The sequence below is a fragment of the Mytilus trossulus genome, chromosome 1 (genome assembly GCF_036588685.1).
Source record: "Mytilus trossulus isolate FHL-02 chromosome 1, PNRI_Mtr1.1.1.hap1, whole genome shotgun sequence".
NCBI lineage: Eukaryota > Metazoa > Mollusca > Bivalvia > Mytilida > Mytilidae > Mytilus > Mytilus trossulus.
In genome coordinates this window covers 803,777-830,141 of record NC_086373.1, presented here as the reverse complement: position 1 = coordinate 830,141, position 26,365 = coordinate 803,777, and the positions used below count along the sequence as shown (strand labels likewise).

General features: G+C 31.8%; 2 protein-coding genes across 2 annotated transcripts in view; both read left to right on the top strand.

Moving 5' to 3' along the window:
• Window positions 1–12,521, top strand: part of LOC134698757 (ATP-binding cassette sub-family C member 12-like) — a 46,661-nt gene extending 34,140 nt beyond the window's left edge. Inside the window, exons 21-32 of the mRNA XM_063560512.1 lie at window positions 136–320; window positions 856–1,041; window positions 1,805–1,934; window positions 2,573–2,855; window positions 3,362–3,548; window positions 4,618–4,707; window positions 5,631–5,814; window positions 7,145–7,304; window positions 9,136–9,214; window positions 9,610–9,723; window positions 11,206–11,370; window positions 12,408–12,521. Of these exons, the coding sequence (XP_063416582.1) occupies window positions 136–320; window positions 856–1,041; window positions 1,805–1,934; window positions 2,573–2,855; window positions 3,362–3,548; window positions 4,618–4,707; window positions 5,631–5,814; window positions 7,145–7,304; window positions 9,136–9,214; window positions 9,610–9,723; window positions 11,206–11,370; window positions 12,408–12,503 (1,859 nt within the window). The 3' untranslated portion in view covers window positions 12,504–12,521. The remainder of the gene's footprint in view (window positions 1–135; window positions 321–855; window positions 1,042–1,804; window positions 1,935–2,572; window positions 2,856–3,361; window positions 3,549–4,617; window positions 4,708–5,630; window positions 5,815–7,144; window positions 7,305–9,135; window positions 9,215–9,609; window positions 9,724–11,205; window positions 11,371–12,407) is intronic.
• Window positions 12,522–23,133: 10,612 nt separating this feature from the next.
• LOC134698741 (uncharacterized) lies at window positions 23,134–23,502 on the top strand. The gene has a single exon (XM_063560511.1). The coding sequence runs from the start codon at window positions 23,134–23,136 to the stop codon at window positions 23,500–23,502; it is 369 nt and encodes a 122-aa protein (XP_063416581.1).
• The last annotated feature ends 2,863 nt before the right edge of the window (window positions 23,503–26,365 follow it).

The window sequence follows — 26,365 nt, the reverse complement described above, 5'->3', positions numbered from 1 at the left end:
GTAACTGACACACTTGTTATTAATATTGTCAGAACCCAAGTGGTGACTGCTCAGCTCATGACACCGTGTTGATAATGTTTTTTTTTTAAATATTAATATAACGTCATTGTTATCATTTAGTTTTGATGTTTACAGGAAAGCTAACAGAAAAAGAGGACTTGGAAAAGGGAACTGTCAAATTTAGCACTTACACAGGTTACATATCGGCTGCTGGCGGTGCACTCATCTCCATTGTCGTGTTAATTTTGTTTGCAGCATCTACTGGGTCTGTAGTATTTAGCGACTGGTGGCTAAGCATATGGATAAATTCCTTATCTAAGGTATGGAAACATTTTTTTTTATATATTAACAGAAGATCAAACGGCTATTGGTCGGTTTCGGCTTTTCCCAAGACTGAGTTTTTGTCAAATGGAAAAACAAAGTTGAAGACACCAGTTACGTTAACTTTCACACCTATATACATAACTGTAAAACAGCTGAAACTAATCAAATAAAGGCAACAGTAGTATACCGCTGTTCAAACCTAGTAAATATATGGACAAAATTAGGGTAACAAACTAAAATTGAGGGAAAGGCATTAAACTTAGGGAAACGCATTAAATATTGATTATACTATTAAACTAGATAATGAAACAAACATGCAATACTGATTGCTAAAACATAAATTGTGTATGGCTGTAGTATTATTGCCCAGCATCCAACAATAAGATAACAGAAAAAGGACCTAGCTTCTGAAGTTAAAGAGGGCCCAATTTCAGAACACATTTTATTTTAACATGAAATTCAACTCATTGAATCGATTATTGTTATACTATTTTTTGAGAAAATGATAATTTCCTATATTATGCCATTCAGGAAACTCTGCTGGAATCTAGAAACCTAACAACAAGTGAAACATTACTAATGACAACACCTGTTACAAATTCAACCACAGGATCATCAGACAATACAAGACAGGGTGATGTCTATTTTCTAGTTTATGTCGGTACAATTGGTGGAATTATAGTTTTAACAATCATTCGAGGGTTTATCGGTGCTGTGGTATGATTATTTTTTCTGAACACTGTTTTGACTATTATTCGAGGGTTTATTGGTGCTGCAGTATGATTATTTTATTGCACATTGCTTCTACCAGGTTTAAATTCGGACTCTTACTTAAGTTCTATTGAAGTACTGTTAACATAAATCACAAAATAGTATTAAAAAGTAAAGCAGCAAAAATATCAAACTCAAAAGAAAATTTAAAACGGAATGTCCTATTTCTAATGGAAAAAGCTTTTAAACATAAAACGAATGTAAATGAGACAATAAACACAGCAACGCATACTTTCAATGAAGATGTATAAGAACAGTCTATACATAACTCAAACTTAACAGCTCTACAGAACATATACTTAACATAAACAAAAGTAACATGTCAGAGTCCTCGAAGAACAAAAACCAGGATACATGTCCAAATATACTTTATTCGAAAGACACGTCCGCTTAGAATAAAATTATATAACTTTGAAAAAAGGAGGATTCAGTAATGTGTAATGAAAAAAGATACAGAAGATATCAAGGAACCATTCAAAAGTTGAACAAATACAACATCGAAAACAACAGCTAAATAAAGGCAACAGCATCACAAACCCAATCAAAAAACAAATATTCAATGGCGAGGTAAATGTAGTTGTATAAAATAAACAGACGATTATTTAATATATAACCTTTATGAAATAAATAAAACAACTAAAAATCTTCACTTTGATGTGGTACGTTTTTTCAAAACTTTTTTTGATGCTGAATGTTAATTTTCAAATAGGTGACAATACAAGCATCCGTCCAACTCCACAAAAGGGCACTACGAGCAGTTTTATTAGCTCCGATGCATTTCTTTGATACTAACCCTACTGGTAGAATACTCAATAGATTTTCTAAAGATACGGATGAAGGTAAAGTAATTAGATAACATATTGGTTGCAAAATAGTGCCTAAGTATGCAAAACCATTGCAAAGATTAACCAAAAATTGCATTGTAGATGATTTATGAAAACATTGCTAAAATGCAACATCTGGATAAATAAAACTTATTCTATTTAAAATAATGATGAAAAGATATGTCAATAATTAAATTTATATAATAAAATCATCATAGAAACCAGAATTAAAAATATGGTACATCAAATGCACGTTTTGTCAAATTAAAAAAGTTAAAAGGGCCAAATAAAGGTCTTCGCCTCATCTGACCAAACAAGATCTGCTGTCGAAATGATGTGCATTTATTTCATTGTTAGTTGTAATCATGTTTCTAAAGTCGGCGTATGCGGTTTATGTCTTTGTTCTTATAGTTTACAATATGTAGTTGTGATTTACGAAGGGGACGTATTGTGTGCACGTTTATATCACACCGCAGTCTGTGTCTATACCCTGTGAGGTTAGCTATGCCTCGTGCTGTTCGTTGTAGTTTGTGTAACTGTTTGTTTGTACAACTGTTTTGATCGCATAAGTTGTTTTTAATTGGACCCGTTTAATATCCGACTGTATTTCTGTTATCCTTTTTATATTTCTATTAAATATTCTATGATTGTAGTTGACGTTTTCCTACCACAACGGATTGATGGTATACTACAAATATTGAGTACTGTGGTAATCTCCTTAGTATCAGCCGCCGTGGTAATACCATGGATACTTATAGGAGTTGTTCCAGTTCTCATCGCCTTTGCTGTTTTGAAAAACATTTTTAATGCATCAACTAGACAAATGAAAAGATTATCAAATGTTGCAAACTCTCCATTATTTGCCCATCTCAACACTACAACTCAGGGATTATCTACAATAGAGGCGTATCAAGAGAGGAACAGCTTTATCGAAAAGCAAGTATATAGTCATGTACATGTGCTCAACCTTTAAATTACTTTTGCCTAAAAGCCTCTAGCCTTTGTCTAGTATTTTCTTCGTGATTTGACAAATGATATAAAAAAACATCTTACCATAAGACACTGAAAAGGGATTTTCTTATCCCAGGAATATATTACCTTAGCCGTATTTGGCACATCTTTTTGAAACTTTGGGGCCTCAATGCCTTCAACTTGTAATTGTTTGGCTTTACAACTATTTTGATATGAGCGTCACTGATGAGTCTTATGTAGACGAAACGCGCGTCTGGCGTATTAAATTATAATCCTGGTACCTTTGATAACTAATAAAAGCGCAGATGAAAAAATATTTAACATGGTATTATTCAATTTCTTGCTCATAATCATATTCTAAGAAATATTCTAAACAGTTAAATTAACTTTAGTCAGGGAAGCTGATTGATGTGACCACAGCGACTACTTTACTTTATGATACATGTATGAAATGTATAGGTTTATTTTAGGTCAGAGAAGCTGATTGATGTGACCACTACGACTTCTTTACTGTATGATACAAGTATGAGATGTATAGGTTTGTGGTTAGATTTGATAACATCTATAATAGTAGTAGTAACTGCAGCTGTGCTCGTCAGTACCAAAGGATCAGTCAACCCAGCTTTAGCAGCCCTTGCCCTGACTTTGTGTCTAAAGGTATTATATTCATAAATATATTAAATAAAGGCAACTACGACACAACAGAAACACAACATTACATTAAAATGTAACACACACATAAACGAACTACAATCTAACAATGGCCATTTTCCTGAATTGGTACAGGACATTTTAATAAAAAAAAATGTTGGGTTGAACCTTGTTTTGTTCCATGCCAAACCTCCCGCTTTTATGGCACTGTTAAATATAACATTAAAACGACAACACTATCAAATGACATGAATTGCTTGCTTTTGATTAAATAGTGTTCACACTTAGTAATTTAAACATAATTTATTGTTCAAAATGACAAAAGATTCAGACACAAGTTTTACAACTTAGTAACGTCTTCTACGTGTTTCTACTATGGTACTACTCTCAATATTTCTACTAAAAAATTAAAATAAAATGATAGGAAATGCAATCTTTGGAACATCGTATTAACTTGGAGATATAAACTCCATATTTTGACGTTGCTATGAAGGCATATTCACGATACTAAAAGATAAGCTTCAGGTTATTCAATAATAAAGTTATACAGTTTATATTATATCTTGTTCCGATAAAACAAATCACTAAAAATGGATTTGAAAAATTGGGATTATTGAATGTTTGTAACCCTGTGAAACAACTTCGTCTAAATCATGTGTTTAATTTATTTCATAGTGTGTTGTCTCATTGGCACTCATACCACATCGTCTTATATGTTTTGGAAAATTATTGTATAAACTAAAATATAGGAGGAATTAAATTTTGTTCAGTATCGTCACCGGTATTGTTTGTTTTATTATTGACTTTCTCAACGCTGTGATAAGAAGAATAAATTTTCTTTAGTTTTCGTTAATTCGATTCTCACTGAGCACCATAAAAGAAAACAAAATATTAAAGGTATCTATTCTCTGGAGTTTGTAGCCTTGTCATAACGTTACCTTTGCTTTAGAAACAACAACATGCTTATATTCTTCATTTTTTAACTGTGTATTCTGTTTGCATTGCGGTTGAAATGCATTGAAATCGCATAGATTCTTCTTACAATTGTACAAACATATTCAGTATTATTTCTCAGGTTGTAGGCTTGATGCGTGAAACAGTTCGAATGATGAATGAAGTGGAAGCAAAGTTTACCTCAGTGGAAAGATTAAATCATTATATTAAGGTTCGTAGATTTAACTCAAATCATTTTCTTCAACTTAGACATAAATAAAAAAAAAGAATACAACACTTTAAAACTTTCATGCGTTCGTACATGTTTTCTGGACTCTTAAAAAGATCAATGGTACAAAATGCATAAATAAATCAAAGGTTTATTCTAAAAGTGGACATAATTCATGACTAAACCAAACATACGACTATAGGAACTAACGGAACGAATAGAAGCAACTTTAAGGTTTTTTTTAACATAATACATATTCTTTTTATCAGTGGTAAAAAAGGAATGGATGAAATTAACTACAACAAAACTCAAAGTTTTGTTTCTCTGAGCCTATGTCTATTCTGTTACGTTTTCCTTAACATATCGATACTTAAAACTAATACATGTTTAATTTTCATATGTTTTACTATCAAATAAAATCTAGACATGCAGCAAAATAAGTATTCAATACTTTTGTTCTTTCTGTTAGAATTCATATCTACATTTTGATGTACAAATTATGATAAATTAAGTGCATTTTGTTTTCGCTCTCCAATATTTCAATCAAAGTTAAGAAATCAAGAAATCTTTATTCCGCGTCTTTGATTGTTGTATATTCCGGTCTGAGTGTATGTTCGTTCGTCCTGTATCAGAATTATGTTTCGAATTTCCCATCAACTTTTGGAAAACTCGCTTAAAACTTTGTCAAGAGTTCAGTGTGTTATTTACGAAGTTAATCCGTCAAAATATATATGCATTATTTTATTGTTCACTGAACAAAATAATGTGATGGAAACTTACTGTTTGGTTGCTTGGGTTTCCCCCCCCCCCCCCCCCCCGTTTGAACTGATATATAGTTCTTAATATTGATCCTTTTTTTTAATAATTCTTGAAATAAAGATATTATGTTTATTTATATATTTGTTATATTTATATATTTGTTATAGAATATAGACGTTGAACCTAGCTCATTTCAGTGTAAACCAAATGATCAATGGCCAAGTAAAGGAGACATTAAGTTTTCTGATGTAGAAATGACGTATCGAGAATCATTAGCACCTGTTTTAAAAAACATTTCATTTGATATTCAACCAGAACAAAAAGTAGGCGTTGTTGGACGAACTGGTGCAGGTATCTATCAAAACATAATAAGAACAAATTATTTTCCTTCCAAATTTTCATGTGATCTTATTATTATTCAAACCTTTATCGTTGATTCCATATAAGTGCAAAAGATCTCTCCTTTTTTTGAATTACAAAGCCATAATTGCTATATTTTTTATGAATAAGCCTTTTTTTCGTTGAAGTTAAGAGTGGAGTATTTACAATAACTTTATCTATTTTATTCATAAACTCAAGGAGCTGACTACTGGGCTTGTAATATCCTCGAGGAATTAAAACTCCACGGCATCGACTCAGTGGTTTAAATAAACTTATCAAAGATACCAGGATGAATTTTTTTATTAACACCAGACGCGCTTTCGTCTAAAAAAGACTCATCAGTGACGCTAGAATAAAATATGATACGGTTTATCAGTTCATGACATAAAACACTGCACGAACATTGAAAATAAAGGGAGATTATGTCCATAGGACTCATATTATGCCCCCGTTTAATATGGTTTTATAAAAGTAATAAGAATTGTGTACCTGTTTCAAAACATTTGGTTGAGGCAAACTAAAGACACTTATTTTTAACCGCGACGGGTTTTAAAAAGCAAATGCAAAAATGTGTATATTGCCTTTGTTATTCTGAAAGTGACATGTCACAGAAATGGTCTCTTAACTGAATATTCAACTCGAACTCTAGCAATAGTTTTATTGGAATTATTTGCTGGATATTGCTACGTCTGTGTAGTTTTTGAAGACATACTTTTTTGGATTCGAGCGTCACTGATGAGTCTTTTGTAGACGAAACGCGCGTCTGGCGTATATACTAAATTTAGTCTTGGTATCTATGATGAGTTTATTTACAACCACTGGGTCGATGCCACTGCTGTTGGAGATTTATTTCCCCGAGGGTATCACAAGCCCAGTAGTCAGCACTTTGTGTGCTGACATGAATTGTCATTGATATGGTTATATTTATAAATTTACTGTTTACAAATTTTTGAATTTTTTGAAATACTAAGGCTTTTCTACCTCATGCATAGATTATCTTAGCTGTATTTGGTAAAACTTTTAGGAATTTTGGTTCTCAATGCCCTTCAACTTCGTACTTTATTTGGCCTTTTTTTTTACTTTTTTGGATTCGAGCGTCACTGATGAGTCTTTTGTAGACGAAACGCGCGTCTGGCGTATATACTAAATTTAGTCCTGGTATCTATGGTGAGTTTATTTGCATCCAATCGGAACACATGGCAGGTCGCTGATTCCTGTTGGTTGGATTCTTTATATAATGTATGCTTTGTCGTACAAGATGTTTCATAACTAAAGTCATTATATTGTTAACAAATTGTAGGTAAATCGTCTCTCATTGCTGCGCTATATCGACTTGTGGAATTGAAGAACGGATCTATTAACATAGATGGAATGAATCTATCGTTAATTCCGCTTAATGTTTTACGATCTAGATTATCAACTATTCCACAAGACCCGGTTATGTTTTCTGGAACTTTGAGGTAGGTATAACATCAGTTTCGAGGACAGAAGTTTTATGTATATACGCCATTTATTTTTTCTTAGGCAAACTAGAAGGAACGCACTTACTGTAACTGAAAAATGACAGACAGCTGTATATAACTATCAAATAAATATAAACATGATAAATGTATATAGAAATTATAGGGGGGCACATTTGTTTCGATTTGTATGCATTCATTTAAAACAGGTTGTTTTACTCTCCTACCATGTTAGAATGTCTACAATTGTGTGCCAGATAATATTGATATACATAACAACTAGAAGGCTTTATCTTGATATACATAACAACTAGAAGGCTTTATCTTGATTTTAATTTGAGGTATATAATGGATAAAATTGAGAATGGAAATGGGGAATGTGTCAAAGAGACAACAACCCGACCAAAATAAAAAAACACAACAGCAGAAGGTCACCAACAGGTCTTCAATGTAGCGAGAAATTCCCGCACCTGGAGGCGTCCTTCAGCTGGCCCCTAAACAAATATATACTAGTTCAGTGATAATGAACGCCATACTAATTTCCAAATTGTACACAAGAAACTAAAATTTAAATAATACAAGACTAACCAAGGCCAGAGGCTCCTGACTTGGGACAGGCGCAAAAATGCGGCGGGGTTAAACATGTTTGTGAGATCTCAACCCTCCCCCTATACCTCTAACCAGTGTAGAAAAGTAAAAGCATAACAATACGCACATTAAAAGTCAGTTCAAGAGAAGTCCGAGTCTGATGTCAGAAGATGTAACCAAAGAAAATAAACAAAATGACAATAATACATAAATAACAACAGACTACTAGCAGTTAACTGACATGCCAGCTCCAGACTTGATGATATTTACCAGAGTTTAGAATTGATGATATTCTCTTTGAAAAGGGTTTATGATTTGTTATAATGAAAGAAAATATGTTACTTTGTAAAATGATAAGACACAGAACAATAAATATATACGTCAATTCATTTCTAGAATAATTTCGATAATATAAGTTTCAGCTTTGGCGAAATAGAATTTCATCCTTTCTTAAAAAAATAATATCCTATCATTTCAATATCAAAAACTTCCTACATTTGACGTTTTATGTTTTTTAAGGAGGTACCCAACAACTTCACTTAAATTAATTCGTCGCGTTTGATTTTCATAAAATTTTGACAAAGTATTTACTTTGACCCTTTTACAAAAATATAAAAATTTCAAAAAAATCGAACCAAGCATTTTATCAGAAAAATTACACTGGTTATATAGCAGTTTGACAAACACTAATTTTGATCATTGAAAAGCTTAATATTCCATAAACAACACAACGTCATTAAAACGTTTACCTGATTTTATAAAGTTATCTCTCTGTTAGGCATCACCATAAGGAGCAAAAGCAGTGCCATACATTTGAAAGTTTGAAAAATCACCTTTGAATGACAAGGCATAATTCGTCCAAAGTCTTAACTGAAAAAAAAAAAAAAAATAAGTCATGCCATATCACACTTGAGAACTGAAATACTTCAAAAGCATATACATGTTCTTTACACATAAACGTGAATTGATATAAGAAATACTGTTCTCAAAAGTTTGTTCGATTTTTACACATTTCCCGGCAAGGAACACTTGTTGCAGTGTTAGAAATCATATATATTTCTATGGCGATCCAAGATACAGCCATAATTTTAATTAAAAATATTAGATGTTGGATAGCCTTGAATTCACGATGGTACCAATTTTTATCTTTCAAATATTATTTTCTATTCAGATATTCGTCAATTTGATGGAGTATAATGTCATTCAAAAACGAAAATCTAATGAAGTATTTGGTTTATTTCAGGTATAATCTAGATCCTTTTGACAATTATACAGACGATGAATTATGGAAGAGCCTAGAGAAAGCTCATATAAAGAAAAAAGTAAATATGTATAGTAATGTGTTGCGTTTTTTTTTTTATTGATTATTAAAAGAACGTCCTTTTTTTGTGTTTACTAAAGCCATTTTAAAATTGAAAAAAAAATACAAGAAAGGAAAAATGATAACATTCTTTAATGAATTTCCAAATTTTTGAATTCGCTTATGCTAATGAGTCGATTGCAGATGGAATGAATGTTAATAGCTTACAAAAATATGAGTTTTTAAATATCAATTTTTACCAGGTTTGTTTTAGTCCTTTTAAATCTGACTTTATAATGATAAGAAAACACTTCATTTTTAACTATGATCAGCAAGACTAATATACTGTTAGTGTTGAACTAAGATCATGTTCATTTATATTTAATGTGCATTATTTAAAGTTACATTTTTCATCAGATACTGCAATTAGATAAAGGATTACAATTACATATAGAAGAGAATGGCGATAATTTTTCTGTTGGAGAAAGACAGCTTATATGCCTGGCTAGAGCAATCTTAAGAAAACGAAAGGTGAGATATAAAAAGACATTTAAGTGCAAGACTGCAATGTCAAAATCATTTATGCATAACAATGCACTGGATACAATCGTTAGATCCATTGCTTCCAAAAAACAACAACAAAAAAAAACCCCAGTTTTATACTGCATAGAAATCATAGCAGTTTAATGTCTATCTCTTTACTGCTTCCTGCATAATAAGTAGCTCATTTTGGGGATGGAAAGTAAAATGTAATAACAGTGATTTTTAAATGTGTTTTGCTGCAATGTACAAAAAAATTGTTAAAAAATAGATATTTTTCTGAAATTTTCATAACAGGATAAATAATTATTACATTTGTTGCCATGAATAACATTGATTTCTCAAGCCGCGGTCACACATTACCAGATAGCTTGAACGGACGTCTAACGGATATTTTTTTTCTCAATCCGTTCATGCCCTTTAAACGTCCGTTCTTATCCGTTAGACGTCCATCCATATCCATTGCATGTCCGTTAAGCGTACGTTTTATCCGTCGACGTCCGTTCTGTCACTTTGAAAATTTTGTGCATGTTCGAAACCTTGACTGGACGTCCAACGGAAAAATGTCCGTTGAACGTCCGTAAGGCGTCCGTTTTGTATTGTACTCGTCCGTTCCGTTTCCGTTTTGTATCCGTGACGTGCCCGTTACGTGTCCGTTACGTGTCCGTTACGTGTCCGTTATACATCCGTTGGCTGTCTGGAAGATAAATTCTCCAACGGACTTCTACCGGACGTTTAACGGATAAAACGGATGTTGAACGGATGAGAAACGGACTTCTATCGGACGTATAACGGGAAAAAGGATGATGAACGGATCTGAAACGGATAAAAGCCAATCGAAAATTTCGCCTTAGAAATACCAAGTATTGGTATGCCATATTTTTAAAGGTTCATGAATTCTTATTATTCATAATCGATCTTAGAGTAAAGGCACATCTTCAAATCAAGCATTTCTTATTCAGGCAACTATCTACTAAAGACCAAAATGACACAGACATTGACAACTATATGTCACCGTAAGGCCTTCAACAATGAACAAAGCCTATACCGCATAGTCAGCTATAGAAGTCCCCGATAATTAAAAAATGTCATGTCGAAAAGTATTCAACTCGTGACTGAACAACACTGGTAATTAACACATGCGCTACGCGCATTCAAGAATTAATGTGTTCGGTCACTCGTTAAATATTTTTCTCTATTTTATTTTTCGATTAGTTATTCTTTAAATGATTCCAGAATCAAAGCTGTATATGAACAAAGTGATCAACGGTCACACACATTGAAGATGTATCTTTGCTGTTTTAGTTTCTGTAATTTCTATTTTAGATACTTATTCTAGACGAAGCTGTTTTATATCATGTAATTTTCATTTTAGATACTAATTCTAGACGAAGCTGTTTTATATCATGTAATTTTCATTTTAGATACTAATTCTAGACGAAGCTGTTTTATATCATGTAATTTTCATTTTAGATACTAATTCTAGACGAAGCTACAGCTTCTGTTGACACTGATACCGACTCACTGATTCAAAAGACAATCAAAGAAGCATTTTCTGATTGTACTGTACTAACAATTGCCCATAGATTGAAGACTGTAATGAATTCTGATCTTTTGATTATAATGGATAATGGCAATGTAAGTTATACAAATCTCTCTGATTTAGGTATGAGATTTGTGTCAACATTATTCATTTGTTGGTGATTACTTTTTGAGTATAAAATTGAGAATGGAAATGGGGACCATATATCAATATGAAATGTGATGGCAGGGACCATATATTAATAATATGTGACATTGATTACGGAGAACTGTGATATACTTTCCTTTAGTTCTTCATTGCATAAAGTTAATAGTCATATGTTCAAACAATTAGGAATAGAAGCAAAGAATACCAATGTCATAATAAAACTCGCATGTCGAACACCATGGCAAAAAAAAAAAGAGAAAAAAACGTCGAAAAGAAGGAGCAACGATACAACATTATATACGTAGGAATGACTAAAGAATAAGTAACACCAACTTCGTCCAAATCCGGGGTTGATCTCTAGTGCTTTGAAACGATAAGCAGATCCTGCTCCATTAATGTCTTTTGTCTTGTTGCTAATGACAAGTAAACATTCAATAATAAGTTGAATTCGGTGATATCTCAAACGAGGAAAACAAAACTGGATTGTGTCTTCAAATAAATAAGTAGTACATTTTTACACAGATATTCCATAATGCCTAGAAAATCCTGATGCCGACCCTTATCATTCGTCGGGACTTTTTCAGTAGGAACCTTTTGATAAAAAGATTCCTAGTACGCTGCAACTCTCATTCAAGATAATCAGTATAGATATAAAAACGCTTCTATATATATTTCCATTTATTCATACCATATACAGACGCTGCTAAATTGTTGCTACACAGACATTTATGATAATACAGCTAAAATTATTTTTTTTGTCCAAAAGTTTATGTCTCAACAAAGGATACTTATTGTTAAACAAGTTGATTACTCTTAGTCAAAAGATCATATAATATTACCTCTATTTGACTTTTAACTACATAATCTATTTACCGTTACTAACATGTTGAATATTTTATTTCTCTTAAGAACAATTATGCATATGCAGAGAACTATCTAATTATGAACGATATATATCAATTACTTTTCCATTATCTTATGGCAGATCATAGAAACTGGTAAACCTGAAGATCTTCTTGCAGTCTCAAGTTCTCATTTAAATGGAATGATAACAGCAGAGACCAGTATATCAAATGCATGAATGAACGAGAGGAAATTTTTAGTATTTTTTTTAATAAAATTAGATTAAACATGCAACGTGACATTGACTTTTATATTCTTATAAATTAGGCACCTCTTAACAAGAGACCAAATGAGACACAGATATTAACAACTATAGGTCACCGTATGGCCTAAAAAAATGTGCAAAGCCCATACCGCATAGTCAGCTATAAAAGGCCCCAAAATGACAATATAAAACAATTCTAACGAGAAAACAAACTGCCATATAGCAGCATCAATAATCAGTAGAAGACATGTATATCAATATAAACACAGAAAAACATGTTGGTAAATCTGCATGTTATTTATTTTTTTCTAAGATTTTCCTGGAAAACAATTAGAAATATTAGTTATAAAGTTAACTGGATGATGCAAAGACTAAATAAATACGATAACCACTATAAAATATTATTAACTAATAAAGAAAATGAGCTTGAAAAATCTAATTTTAATTTAAAAGAGTAGCAGTACAGATTTACTTTCTGTGATTTAGAAATAAATATCATAGATTTTTTTCCTCCATTTTTTTTTTATTTTAAGATTTTATTATTAGCCAGCGTAGTTTTTAAATATACATAGTATTGTTACAACATAAGGTAATCGAAAGAGCAAAGTGTTTCATTTGAGTCTTGGTTCCTTTACAAACGCCACCTTCTTTCCAGTTTGTTGATGCTCAAAAATCAAAACCTACAAGACAAAAAGAAATGGTTAAAAAATGTTTTCCATTTGTTTAATTAAATCTGTACAAAAATTGGCATGTCTTATTTGGTATAGATGAAGAATTATAATACACTTGATGGCTATTTTGAAACGCTTGACCCGAAAATATGTTCAACCTGAACTTTTGACCACCTAAATCAATCACGTTTACATTGTGGCGTCACATATTTTATACTATGACGTCAAAGTTACACAGGAACTTTTTTGACGTACAGTTAAAGCGGACAAATAGCGATAAGATGTATCTAAACTTGTACTTTTAAAATGGTGAATAATATTCGGTGTAAATGTCCAGACTGATAACTTACCTGATTTTCACCAGTTTTTAGAATCGTAGCTGGTACATACAAATCCTCTGTGGACCTTCACTCCAATATCTACCAATATTGAATCCATTTATGAATACAATTCCTTTACCCAATTCCTAAATGACATAAATGTATTGTATGTTTTTTTTCTATGGTCGGGTTGTTGTCTCTTTGACACGTTCCCAATTTCCATTCTCAATTTTATAATATAACAATGGCCATTTTTCTGGCTTGGTACAGGACATTTTAAGAAAACAAAAGTGGGTTGAACCTGGATTTGTGGCATGCCAAACCTCCAGCTTTTATGGCAAAGTAAAATATAACATTAATATGACAACATTACATGACAGGACTACAATACAAATAAATGGAAGAACATATAGGACAGAGAAACACACGAATTATAGCGAACAAAAGGTACCAGGTTTAAAATTTAACACGTCAGACGTGCGTTTCGTCCACACAAGACTAACCACAAACGCTCAGATAAAAAAATGCCTACACAAGTACAAGGTGAAGAGCACTTATAACCAAAAGTTCCAAAAACGTTGTGCCCAATACAGCTAGGGTTTTCTAACGGGGATAAAAACATCCTTATTATTTAAAATAATTCATACTTTTGCAAACAGTAAATTTTATAAAATGACTACTGTGGATTCATTTTTATTCGTTGTATACAAATTTTCGTTGGTTTCGTGGGTAAAGGTGAACCACGAATTCAAATGCTCAACGAATAACATATTTTCTATAGTCTTTATACAAAGATTGGCGAAACCACAAAATCAACTATCCACGAAAATGCAAGTTTTCAGCAATCCACGAAAATTGATACCCACGAAAATAAATGAATCCACAGTATATAATAGATATACATGATAAAACTGAAATGGTGACTAACTACAGAATAAAAACGGATACATTAAATAAAACAACATGAAACAGGTTATGTTCTTCTCATATATGTTTTGGTGGTATGATACTAAACCCCTAACGGGAAGGATTGTGCCTGATGTTCATATGATGAAATCGTAATCTTTCAGCCTGTTTAATTGAAGTCTTGAGCTGGCATGTCAGATAACTGTTAGTAGTCTGTTGTTGTTTATGTATTAATGTCATTTTGTTTATTTTATTTGGTTACATCTCCTGACATCAGACTCGGACTTCTCTTTAACTGCATTTTAATGAGCGTATTGTTATGCGTTTACTTTTCTACATTTGCTAGAGGTATAGGGGGAGGGTTGAGATCTCACAAACATGTTTAACCCCGCCGCATTTTGCGCCTGTCCCAAGTCAGGATCCTCTGGCCTTTGTTAGTCTTGTATTATTTTAATTTTAGTTTCTAGTGTACAATTTGGAAATAAGTATGGCGTTCATTATCACTGAACTAGAATATATTTGATTAGGGGCCAGCTGAAGGAAGCATCCGGGTGCGGGAATTTCTAGCTACATTGAAGACCTGTTGGTGACCTTCTGCTGTTGTTTTTTCTATGGTCGGGTTCTTGTCTCGTTGACACATTCCTCATTTCCATTCTCAATTTTATAATCAAGCACATAAAAACCCAACGCCCAGTTATAAACTTGATAAAAAATAAAATCACAAAAATGATGAACTCCGAGAAAGATTTAAAACGGAAATGCCCAAATTTAATTGCAAAGTCAAAAGCTCATATATATGAAACGAATGCACAAAGTATTGAGTACTGTAATCACCATGGCTACAATATCTGGCGAATTAAAACAATCTAAATAGGACTGATTTGAAAGATGCACGTGGCTAGCAAAGGTGACTTTAGAGCTTCCATTTCAAGTTAAATCTACACAAAAAAGGGAAAATGTGCTTTTCTTTGTCAACGATCCTTTTTAAATTTGATAATTAAGTTTACAGCACCAGTTGCAACGGTTAAGCACCATGACGTCAACCGCATTTGCAGCAGGATCTGCTTACCCTTCCGGAGCACCTGAGCTAACCCATAGTTTTGGTGGGGTTCGTGTTTCTAAGTCTTAGTTTTATATGTTGTGTTTTCTGTACTATTATTTGTCTGTTTCTCTTTTTATTTTTAGCCATGGCGTTGTCAGTTTATTTTCAATATTTTCTGTCTTTCATCCCTCTTTTCAAGTCGGATTAAACTACACGGATAATTTACATTCTTCTTATCAAATGCCAAAATGTATAGATTGCTAACATATCAATCAACATCATCAAAACCAAAGAGTTTAATCGTGCATGATAGTTCTCTTTAATCCAAATTTTCTGATAAAGCTTTGATTTATATAAACTCGTCATAGATACCAGGATTAAAATTATGTACGTCACACGAGCATTTCGTCTACAAACGATTCATAAGGGACGCTCGAATCAAAAAGTTAAAAAGGCAAAATAAAGTAAGACGTTGAATAGCCTAAAAGGCAATTTCATGGTAAGGTTCATTACTTACGCTAAGTAGAAGAAATGTGTCTTTGGGTGTATCCCTGAGAGTCAAAATGGTTTTACATAGAACTGGGATATCTTTTCCAAAAGAGCTTGTCCATTTGTTACCGTGCAAAACACTGTACAAATATCAAATAAATTGATTAAACAAAGAGTCAATCAATGCATACAATATTAAATGATGAAATAAAAATAAAAGTACAAGCAGCTTTAAAGCAAACCTTCCTACTAAAATAAATATTTCAAAATTAAGAGGATAAGGAATTATTTAAATTTAATATATTATAGAAAAAAAATGCTTAATATTTCTTTCTATCATAATTTCTTTTCAAATGAAATTTCGTCAACAATTTAAGGTGATAATATCTGCAACAGATTGAATATGTTTAATAGATATTTGTTTTTCGTTCATTTTTTTTACATAAATAAGGCCGATAGTTTTCTTGCTTGAATTGTTTTACATTGTCTTATCGGGGCCTTTTTAGCTGACTATATGCGGTATGGGCTTTGCTCATTGTTGAAGGTCGTACGGTGACCTATAATTGTTAATGTTTGTGTCATTTTGGTCTTTTGTGGATAGTTGTCTCATTGGCAATCATACCACATCTTCTTTTTCAAAACATGGTTAAAAATGTCCTAGTTTTGAACAAAATCACCCTCAAATTCGATTGGCACGATAGTCCAATTACTAATGAGGTTATTATCGACATTAACACATTATCAGTTATACCTTTAACAAAACGTTATGTATTAATTTCAGTAAAAGTAAGTTGGTTTACTACATCAAAATGGAAGTTATACGAATGTGTTTTATGTTAAAAAAAATATTAATCAGGACCTCAAATAAGATTCATGACAATTACTTACGAACTTTTTAAATTAAAAGAACAAAAAAGACAAAAATGTAAGCTTGGCAAAGAACAGTATTAATTTGAACGGTATGTAATGCAATTGTACAAATACTGTATCACTAGACCAAAGTGTCAATCAGTTCTTCAGGAGATCGTTAGGAGATATCATGAATGAATTCAAACAGAGAACTAGTTCATTATTATGAACTGTACCTTGAATTCTATAATCTGGTCACTGAAAGTAAGACTTTCCCGATAAAGATTAATTCGGTCTCTAAAAATAAAGACTTTACATGGATTCTCGGGTGTCCCAAAGCCTTGCCATATAAGATCAAACATGTGTCAATTAAATACACGCATATTTCGGATCTGGTTTACATTTTAAAGTATAGAATGATATTTCACCAGTAAATCTCTCTTAAAATTAATGGTTCGATTTCAAATCTCAAAAAAGCTTTAGCCCGCAATGTCATTAAAAAACTATTGCTGAATTCTTTCTTGTATTCAATATGTCTACCAATTAATTGTGATATTTCAAAATGTACTTCCAACTAAAACCCAGAGTGGTATGAACCATTATCAAAATATAAACCAAGTATATACATATGCGGCTCTAATAACTACGGCCATGTTCACACCAAACGGCATGTATAGTAAACATGTTTACTATTAGTTTAATGTAAAAAGTAAAAACACAAAAATACTGAACTCCGAGGAAAATTCAAAAAGGAAAGTCCCAAATCAAATGGCAAAATCAAAAGTTCAAACACATCAAACGAATGGACAACAATTGTCATATTCCTGACTTGGCACAGGCATTTTCTTATGTAGAAAAGGGTGGATTTAACCTGGTTACAAAGCTAGCTAAACATCTCACTTGTATGACAGTCGCATATAATACCATAATATTGACAACGATGTGTGAACAAAACAAACAAAATCAATAGGTGAAATTGTCACAAATAGGGGTAAATAGTCTAATTCGGTAGGTCACATTCTTGAAAAGGGAACGGGATCGTGGTTTCACATTAAATTTGTTCACATCTATACACCTTGTTAAAATTACCTGTACATAAGATTTGTTCACACTTGTAAACTATATGTCATTTAAATGTTCATTATGTAGAACAGAATGCAAATTTTCCGGACAATTTTTCTAGAAGTTTAATAGGGAACGACGATTTGACTTCAAAAAGGTGGATGGAGTTTTCCATGAAAAACATTCTGGTCCCTAATTTGATGAAAATAGCAATATTCTGGTCATACAGATGATAAACAAATAAATTATTCTGAATCCAGAATTTTCTCATACGTATAGTGTTAAATATAAAACAAATATACTGTATTGCTAGCATCTAAAAAAAATACTGAATAAAAATGTCTACGTGCGAAAAATTCTGACTTAAAAAAACCCATACCCCTTTTGAAGTTACGTGTTTGCTCCTTTATTGAAGCCATTTTGATGATTTGCAGTAGTTCAAAGATACTTAAAGAGGGACGAAAGATACCAAAGGGACAGACTCAAAAATCTAAAACAAACTGACTGGCTAAAAATGAAAAAGACAAACAGAAAAACAATAGTACACATGACACAACATAGAAAACTAAAGAATAAACAACATGAACCCACCAAAAACTAGGGGTGATCTCAGGTGCTCTGGAAGGATAAGCAGATCCTGTTCCACATGTGGCACCCATCGTGTTGCTTATGTGATTACAAATCCGGTAAATAGTATAATTCGGTAGGTCAAATTCATAAAAGGGAAGGGGATTGTAAGTACGACGTAAGAAACATATCCGATATCATTTGTGAAACGGTTATTCAATTACGGTCAATCAACTCGTGATGGCGTCCGTAAAATTTACGAAGGGATGATTTCAACTTCACAATTTGGAACTCTTGGTTTAATAGCTTCCTTGTGAGCAGTAACCCTCTATCAAGAAAATCATGATAGGAAATGCAAGCACGGGAATATCGTATCAATTGGGAGATATATACCCCGTATACAGGTGCTGCTGGAATGTTTAATACTGTTACAAGATGAAAGAGAGTTAAATAAGATGTCTCGATTACGAAGTAGAAAACGTAGGCTGCAGCAGCGTGCTTTCAGAAGTAGAAAAAAGATTGAGATATTAAGGGTCATTATATTTCTTTATTTTCTGTTGGTTTCACATGGTATTTCTTCTCCAAGGAATATTTGGCAAAGGGAGAGGGTATTTTTGTTTTATTTCTAAGTGTATTTTAACGGATCTGAAATACTAGACAAACAAAACATTTACCTCACACTTTTTTTTAGTAATGAATTTATGAGTGAAACTTTGTTTGAGTAAAGACCAGTGGCAAATATTTCTGTACGTCCACTCGAATCGGGAAGACCCTTTTTGTCCACATTGTTAGACTGGTGATTGGGTTAATCGGGAGATAATTACAAAGACAATTATTACACTTTGACTTTTTATATAGTCTTAAGTGTCTCAATTAGACACTAGTTTTCTGCTTTAAACAACAGTGATAGTTAAGTCTAAACATTTCTTTTTTTTTGTTTAGAAATTTCAAATAAAAAGTAAATTCACAAAAATACTATTCTTAGAGGAAAATCAATTCGGAAAGTCCATAATCACATTGTAAATCAAATAACAAAACGTATCAAAAACGAATGGACAAGAACTGTCATAATTCTGACTTGGTACAGGCATTTTCAAATGTAGAAAATGGAGGATTAAACCTGGTTCTATAGCGCTAATCCTCTAACTTTAATGACAGTCTCATCAAACTAGATTTACATTGATGCGTTGAACACAATAAATAAAATAGTCAACATATGAGTACATCAGTAATCATCGTATAACAATTTTAAAAGGAACAATTTAACATCTACTATCTACGAACACATTCATTGATTTGAGTGTCTGACGTCAGAACATTTTATGCGTCACATAAATTTGTCGTTCAATGTGCACAGAAACAATTAAAAAAAATATCATTGGCAATGTTAGCATACAGGGTTAAAAAATCAAAAGTATGTAAAATAAATTTCAAAAATAGACCGAGATTTAAACTAGTCCAAAAGTTATATATAGAATTTATAAAAATCCACAAATAGTTAATCCACTACGCGATTGAATGATTTTGACGTTTGTGGTTCAACGTATATTGTAATTGATAATAGAAATATATAATAATAACATATAAATAAAGGCAACAGTAGTATACCGCTGTTCAAAACTCATAAATCCATGGACAAAAAACAAAATCGGGGTAACAAACCAAAACCGAGCGAAACGCATCAAATATAAGAGGAGAACAACGACACAACACCGAAACGCAACACACACAGAAACTGACCAATCATCAGACAAAACACCACGAGAATAACAAATATAACATGAAAACCAAATACATGAATTTGGGATAGACAAGTACCGTGCCACGTCTTATCTCAATATCTCAAAAATAAGAGAAAACACAAACGACTCAACGTTAAAATGCAACACACAGAGAAACGAACAATAATATAACAATGACCATCTTCCTGACTTGGTACAGGACACTTTTAAAGGGGAATAAAAGTGGTGGGTTAAACCTGGTTTTATGGCATGCCAAACCTCGCATTTTAATGGCAAAGTTAAATATGATATTGAAATGACAACATAATATTACAGGACTACAATACAAATAAATAGGAGAACAATACAAATAAATATAATAGAACAATATCATACTGACGGGATCTTTTAAAGTGCTGAGTCACGTTTTAAGAACAAAAGAAATACAAAAAGTCGCATATACAAAACAAACCACCAAAAAATGAAAGCCAATACAAACACATTGACGAGATGTATATTGTTTCTTTTCTCTTAATGGCATAAAACCACAATCACGAGGCATTCAAAGTGAAACAAAAGCCTGAACCTTAATCCAAGTTCGAGACGGCATTAAGCAATGTAAATTAGGTTTCAGTTGAATTATTGCAAGAAATCCGAGACGGTCGGCAATTAACTACATGTAGGTATATTTGTAAGAATCTATAGATACCAAAGGGTCATTCAAACTCAAGTAACTGATATGATAGATACACCACAATTTCTAGTTATCTATTTACAACAAGATTCTAAGCTTACATTGTCATTTAAGATATCAAACAAAGAAAAAACACACTGAGTTATCTCCCCTAGAACACATGTGAATCTACATTAAGATCAGAAATATCTTAGTTTCATATTATATGTTTTAAATGTGTTTCTTTTTCTTTTTTGTTTGTTTATTCTATAGTTTATTGTATAATTATATTTATTACAAAACATGGATTTCTGGTATTTGTTATATATATGAATATTTTTTTCAGGAAGTGAAATATTATGAAATCAGACCTGATTTCTCGCATGAACTATTTTTCATTTGTTTCTAAATATATCATACTTCAGAGTTGAAGAACAAATATCATGATGGAAAGAATAAACATAACAATAATGTCCTATAATTGTCAAAGACTCTACATGAGGTAGTGAACGGGGCGATATTTTTTATTATCTTAATTCAAAAGATTAAAGTATATCTTGTCTCCAGGAAACACATTTTACGGAATAAGATAAGTTTTGATAAAACACCAATGGAAAGGCCATTGTGTTTTCAATTCATTTTCTTCAAACAAACGAGGAGTTGCTATACTGTTTATAAAAATAGTTTTGACCATTAAATACACAAAATCAATAAAGATGTAGATGGCAATCTGGTGAGACTGGACCTTAATATTGAAGACAAGAGATTTACTCTGATAAATGTTTATGGGCCAAATATTGATACTCCCTGCTTCTATGACAAATTAACAGAAATTTTATATTTCTTTGGAAATCAGCTCTGTATTATTTGAGGGGACTTTAATCTTTTTCAAAATTTCAACCTTGATACCCATAACTATATAAATATAAACAATCGAAGATCTAGAGAGAAAATTTTAGAAATTAAAGAATATAAGAATCTTGTCGACCCATTCAGAGAAATGGACCCTGATGTTATAAGGTTTACATGGAGAAGGAAAAACCCTTTTAAACAAGATAAGATTTCTTTTTGATTTCTGAAAGCCTTATAGATGACATTTGTGAAGTAGACATTGGTAATAGCTCCAGGTTTGATCATTCACCTGTGATTTTGACTTAAAAAATGAATGAATTTATAAAAAGGAGATGCCTCTGGAAGTTTAATAACTCTCTCCTTCAAGATCCTGAATATGTAAAACTAATAAAACAACAAATTACTAACACAGTTAAGCAATATAAAATGCCAGTGCATAGAGGGGATGCTTTACATAGTATTAGTAATTTGGATATTGATTTTTCAATTAATGATCAATTGTTGGAGACCCTTCTCCTTCAGATTAGAGGTAAGACTATTTCTTATTCAACATTTATAAAAAGAGAAAGGACTAAACAGAAAAGTCAACTGACTGAGGAGATACGAAATTAAGAAAATGAGGTAAGTATAGAGGACTCTCTTAATGAAGTAGAAGCCAAAAATGTCTACTTAGAATTTTGAGACAGAACAAGGTTAAAGGTCAATATGTTAGGTCAAGAACCCAACAAATTGAAGAAGGAGAGAGGCCAACATATTTCTTTTGTAATTTAGAAACACAAAATTTTGTCAATAAAACTATTAAAAAACTAGTAACTGATGAAAATACTGTAGTAGAAAATCAAAAAGAAATCTTAAAACAATTAAAAATATTTTATGAGAATTTTACAAAAGACAAGTATGACTCAAAAATGTAAACCTATCAAAAGAATTACCATCTTTGACATCGAAATTATATGATATCGAAAAAGAATCATTAGAAGGTAGCATTTCTTTTGCTGAATTAACACAAGCTTTGAAAAGGATGAAAACAATAAAAGTCCTGGGTCAGATGGTTTTACTGCAGAAATTTTCAAAGTCTTTTGGATAGACATTGGAAAGTTTGTTTTGCGATCAATACATTATTCATATCAGATAGGGGAAATGTCTGTAACACAGAGGCAGGCAGATATCACATGTATTCCTAAAAGTCGGCAAGTCAAAACAGTTCTTATAAAATTGGCGTCCAATTACACTTTTCAATTCAACATACAAACTAGCTTCTAGTTGTATCGCTGAGAGGATAAAATCAGTTCTTAACAGAATTATTGGGGAAAACTGTAGACTTATATATGATGTTTGACAATTTACAGGAGAAAATGATATCCCTGGTATATTATTACTTATTGATTTTGAGAAGGCCTTTGACCTATCTTTTTGAAACAATGAAGTAACTTAATTTTTGAAACTCTATTATGAACTGGATAAAAATATTTTATAATGATATTACATCTACTGTCACCCAGAACTGCTCTCTGTCAGACTTTTTCCGTGTAGAGAGAGGCTGTAGACAGGGCGATCCTTCATATCCTAACCTTTTCTTGCTATGTGCCGAAATATTAGGCATTTTAGTAAAAGGTAGTGGTGAGATAAAGGGTATTACGATAGACGATTCAGGGTATATCTTGTCTCAATATGCAGACGACACATCACTTATTTTGGATGGGTCACCTTCCTCGCTAGATGCATCTCTCCGTATATTACAATTCTATGCTGAAATATCAGGACTGAAAATTTTCTTAGACAAAACAAGCGTTATATGGATAGGTAGTAATAAATCATAGCTAAGACAAAATACGTGTAAAGTGGGGACTGAAATGGGGTGTCAGTACCTTCAAACTATTGGGTATCACTTTCTGTGTTGATGAAAATAGAATTTTAAATCTAAATTATGCTCCTCGAATCCAAGAAATAGAAAAAATATTATCAAAAACAGTCACTTACCCCGTTTGGTAAAAAAAAATTATAAAGTCATTAATTATTTCAAAATTTAATCATCTGTTCCAGTCCATCTCAGGTCCAGATGATAATATGATAAGTCAACTTAATAGTAAAATTTATTCATTCATTTTGGATGGTAATATAAAATAAAGATATGGTATTATTGCCAATGAGACAACTATCCACAAAAGACCAAAATGACACAAACATTACCAATTATAGGTAACCGTTCGGCCTTCAACAATGAATAAAGCCCATACCGCATAGTCAGCTATAAAAGGCCCCGATAAGACAATGTATTACAATTCAAACGAGAAAACTAACGGCCTTATTTATGTAAGCCTGACAAGATAAAGCGGGATCGTCTGTGTCAGGAATACTTTCGAGGAGGGCCTAGAAATGATTAATTTGAGAAATTTTATACAAGAGTTAAAACTTACTTAGGTAAGAAGATTATTTAAGTCAAAATTTAAATGGAGCCAATTATTTGCCTCCTTCCAAAATATAAATTTTACAGAGTTGGCTTATTTTGGAATAATAAAAAAATAAAAAAAACAAATTTTGGGATAAGGTTTTTCATGCCTGGAAAACTATGTCCAAACTCAGACATCCATTTTATTTTAGGAAGTCATTTCTACATCTATTTGGCATAACGAACATATCAAAATTGATAATGTCAGCGTTTACTATAAAAATTGGGCACATCATGGGTTATGGACTGTAAATGACCTGTTAGATAAACATGGAAATATATTAACGTATAAAAAATTTGAAATTATGTATAATTTTAAACCCATGTTTCTACAGTTTTATGGACTTATATTAGCACTAAAAAAGTGGCTAAACGACATTGGAATCAACACTTAAAAAAAACAAAAAAACATCAGGCTATTGTATCTTTTAACATTAATATTTTCTTCAAGTCCGAAAAAGGCTCAAAGGTCATGTATACTATTTTGAATCAAGGAATTTTACCTACAGATTTTGTAGCGAAAAAAATGAAAGGTATTCTTCACAAAGTTGTAGAAAATTGGAAAACAATACACTTGTGTGTTACCAAGGTTTTAAAAAACATTGGGTTATGTTGGTTTCAATATAGAATTATTCATTATATTTTAGGGACAAATGCTTTACTTTTTAAAATGAAGCTTGTTAGTTGTAATTTGTGTACATTTTGCAAGAAAGAGCCTGAAACTATAGAACATTTACTTTGGGGTTGTCATATTGTAGCCGACATTTGGCACAATCTAAATTTATGGATTTTCGATAAAAGAGGAAAGAAAGATACCAAAGGGACAGCCAAACTCATAATTCTAAAACAAACTGACAATGCCATGGCTAAAAATGAAAAAGACAATCAGAAAAATAAAAGTACACATGACAAGGTTCTTATCGAAATTCCACTTAATTTGAAAATTGTCATTTTTGGCTTTTATGAAAATTATAAACTGAATTTTATTAAAAATAAAGTTATCTTACTGACTAAGTACTTTATTTACAAATGTAAGATGCAAGATATAAAACCTAATATAAAAGGTCTTCAAAAGTATATAAAAGAAAACTTAATTTTAGAGAAACATATTACTTCAAGATACTCAAGTGTCGAAGAACACAACTTGTACTGGAACCCCTGGACTAAGGTCATTAATTAAATATAAACATGTATGTATATGAGCATTTGAAATTATTTGTATACTGATATACCATACTATATGTATGCTCATATATTTCTTGCACTGCTATTACTATATTAATGAAAATGTTTTTACTATATTTAATCCATAGATTTCTAGTTGTTAGTTCATAGAATGCTTATTATGCTTATTTATTTCACTTGCTTGCTTATTGTGCCACAAGATAAATATATGTTTATACTTAAAATTCATAAAGTAAAAAAAAGAAGAAGTATAAACTTGGACCTCTTTAAGTCTTTATACTATGATCATTGTCATTTAAAATTTTGAATATATACAGTTAACACAGCCCTCGCGTTTGTTTTTTAATGCATGCATATCATTACAGTGTGTAGTTGATTACAACACAAAAATGAGGACTTAAAGTTATCATATGGTATGGTTTTACTTCGAGTTTTTTTCTACGTTTTTCCATTGTATTATTTTTCTTATATAGGATTATTGATAAGTGATAAAACCATTCTCTTATTTTAATGTTTATTTCACGTTTTATTTAACATGTTTCGTATTTTTCATTCGGTTTAAAATTATTCTACAAGACTGGGATTTCACAGATTAATTTTAGATCATTTTCAAATCGTATAGAAAAAAGTAAAATTACAAAAAAATAAACTCCGATGAAAATTCAAAACGGAAAGTCCCTTATCAAAGGGCAAAATCAAAAGACAAAATACATCAAACGAATGGACAACTGTCATATTTCTGACTTGGTACAGGCATTTCAAATGTGGAAAATGGTGTATAGAACCTGGTTTTAAAGCCTCAACCTCTCACTTGTACGACAGTTGCATCAAATTTAATAATATTGATAAGGATATGCGAACAACAAAAACAGACACAATAGGTAAAAATGTAACAAATAGGTGTAAACAGTCTTATTTAGTAGGTCAGATTTGTGAAAAGGGATTGGGATTGTAGTGACGACATAAGGAACATATCCGATAGCATTTATATTACAGATATTACATAAGGGTGAACTCGTTTCCAACCTACCCCATAGTCAATTTATAGA

Excerpts from the sequence above, each read along its gene's own strand:
- LOC134698741 (XM_063560511.1), top strand. The coding sequence starts at position 23,134 with ATGAACTGGATAAAAATATTTTATAATGATATTACATCTACTGTCACC.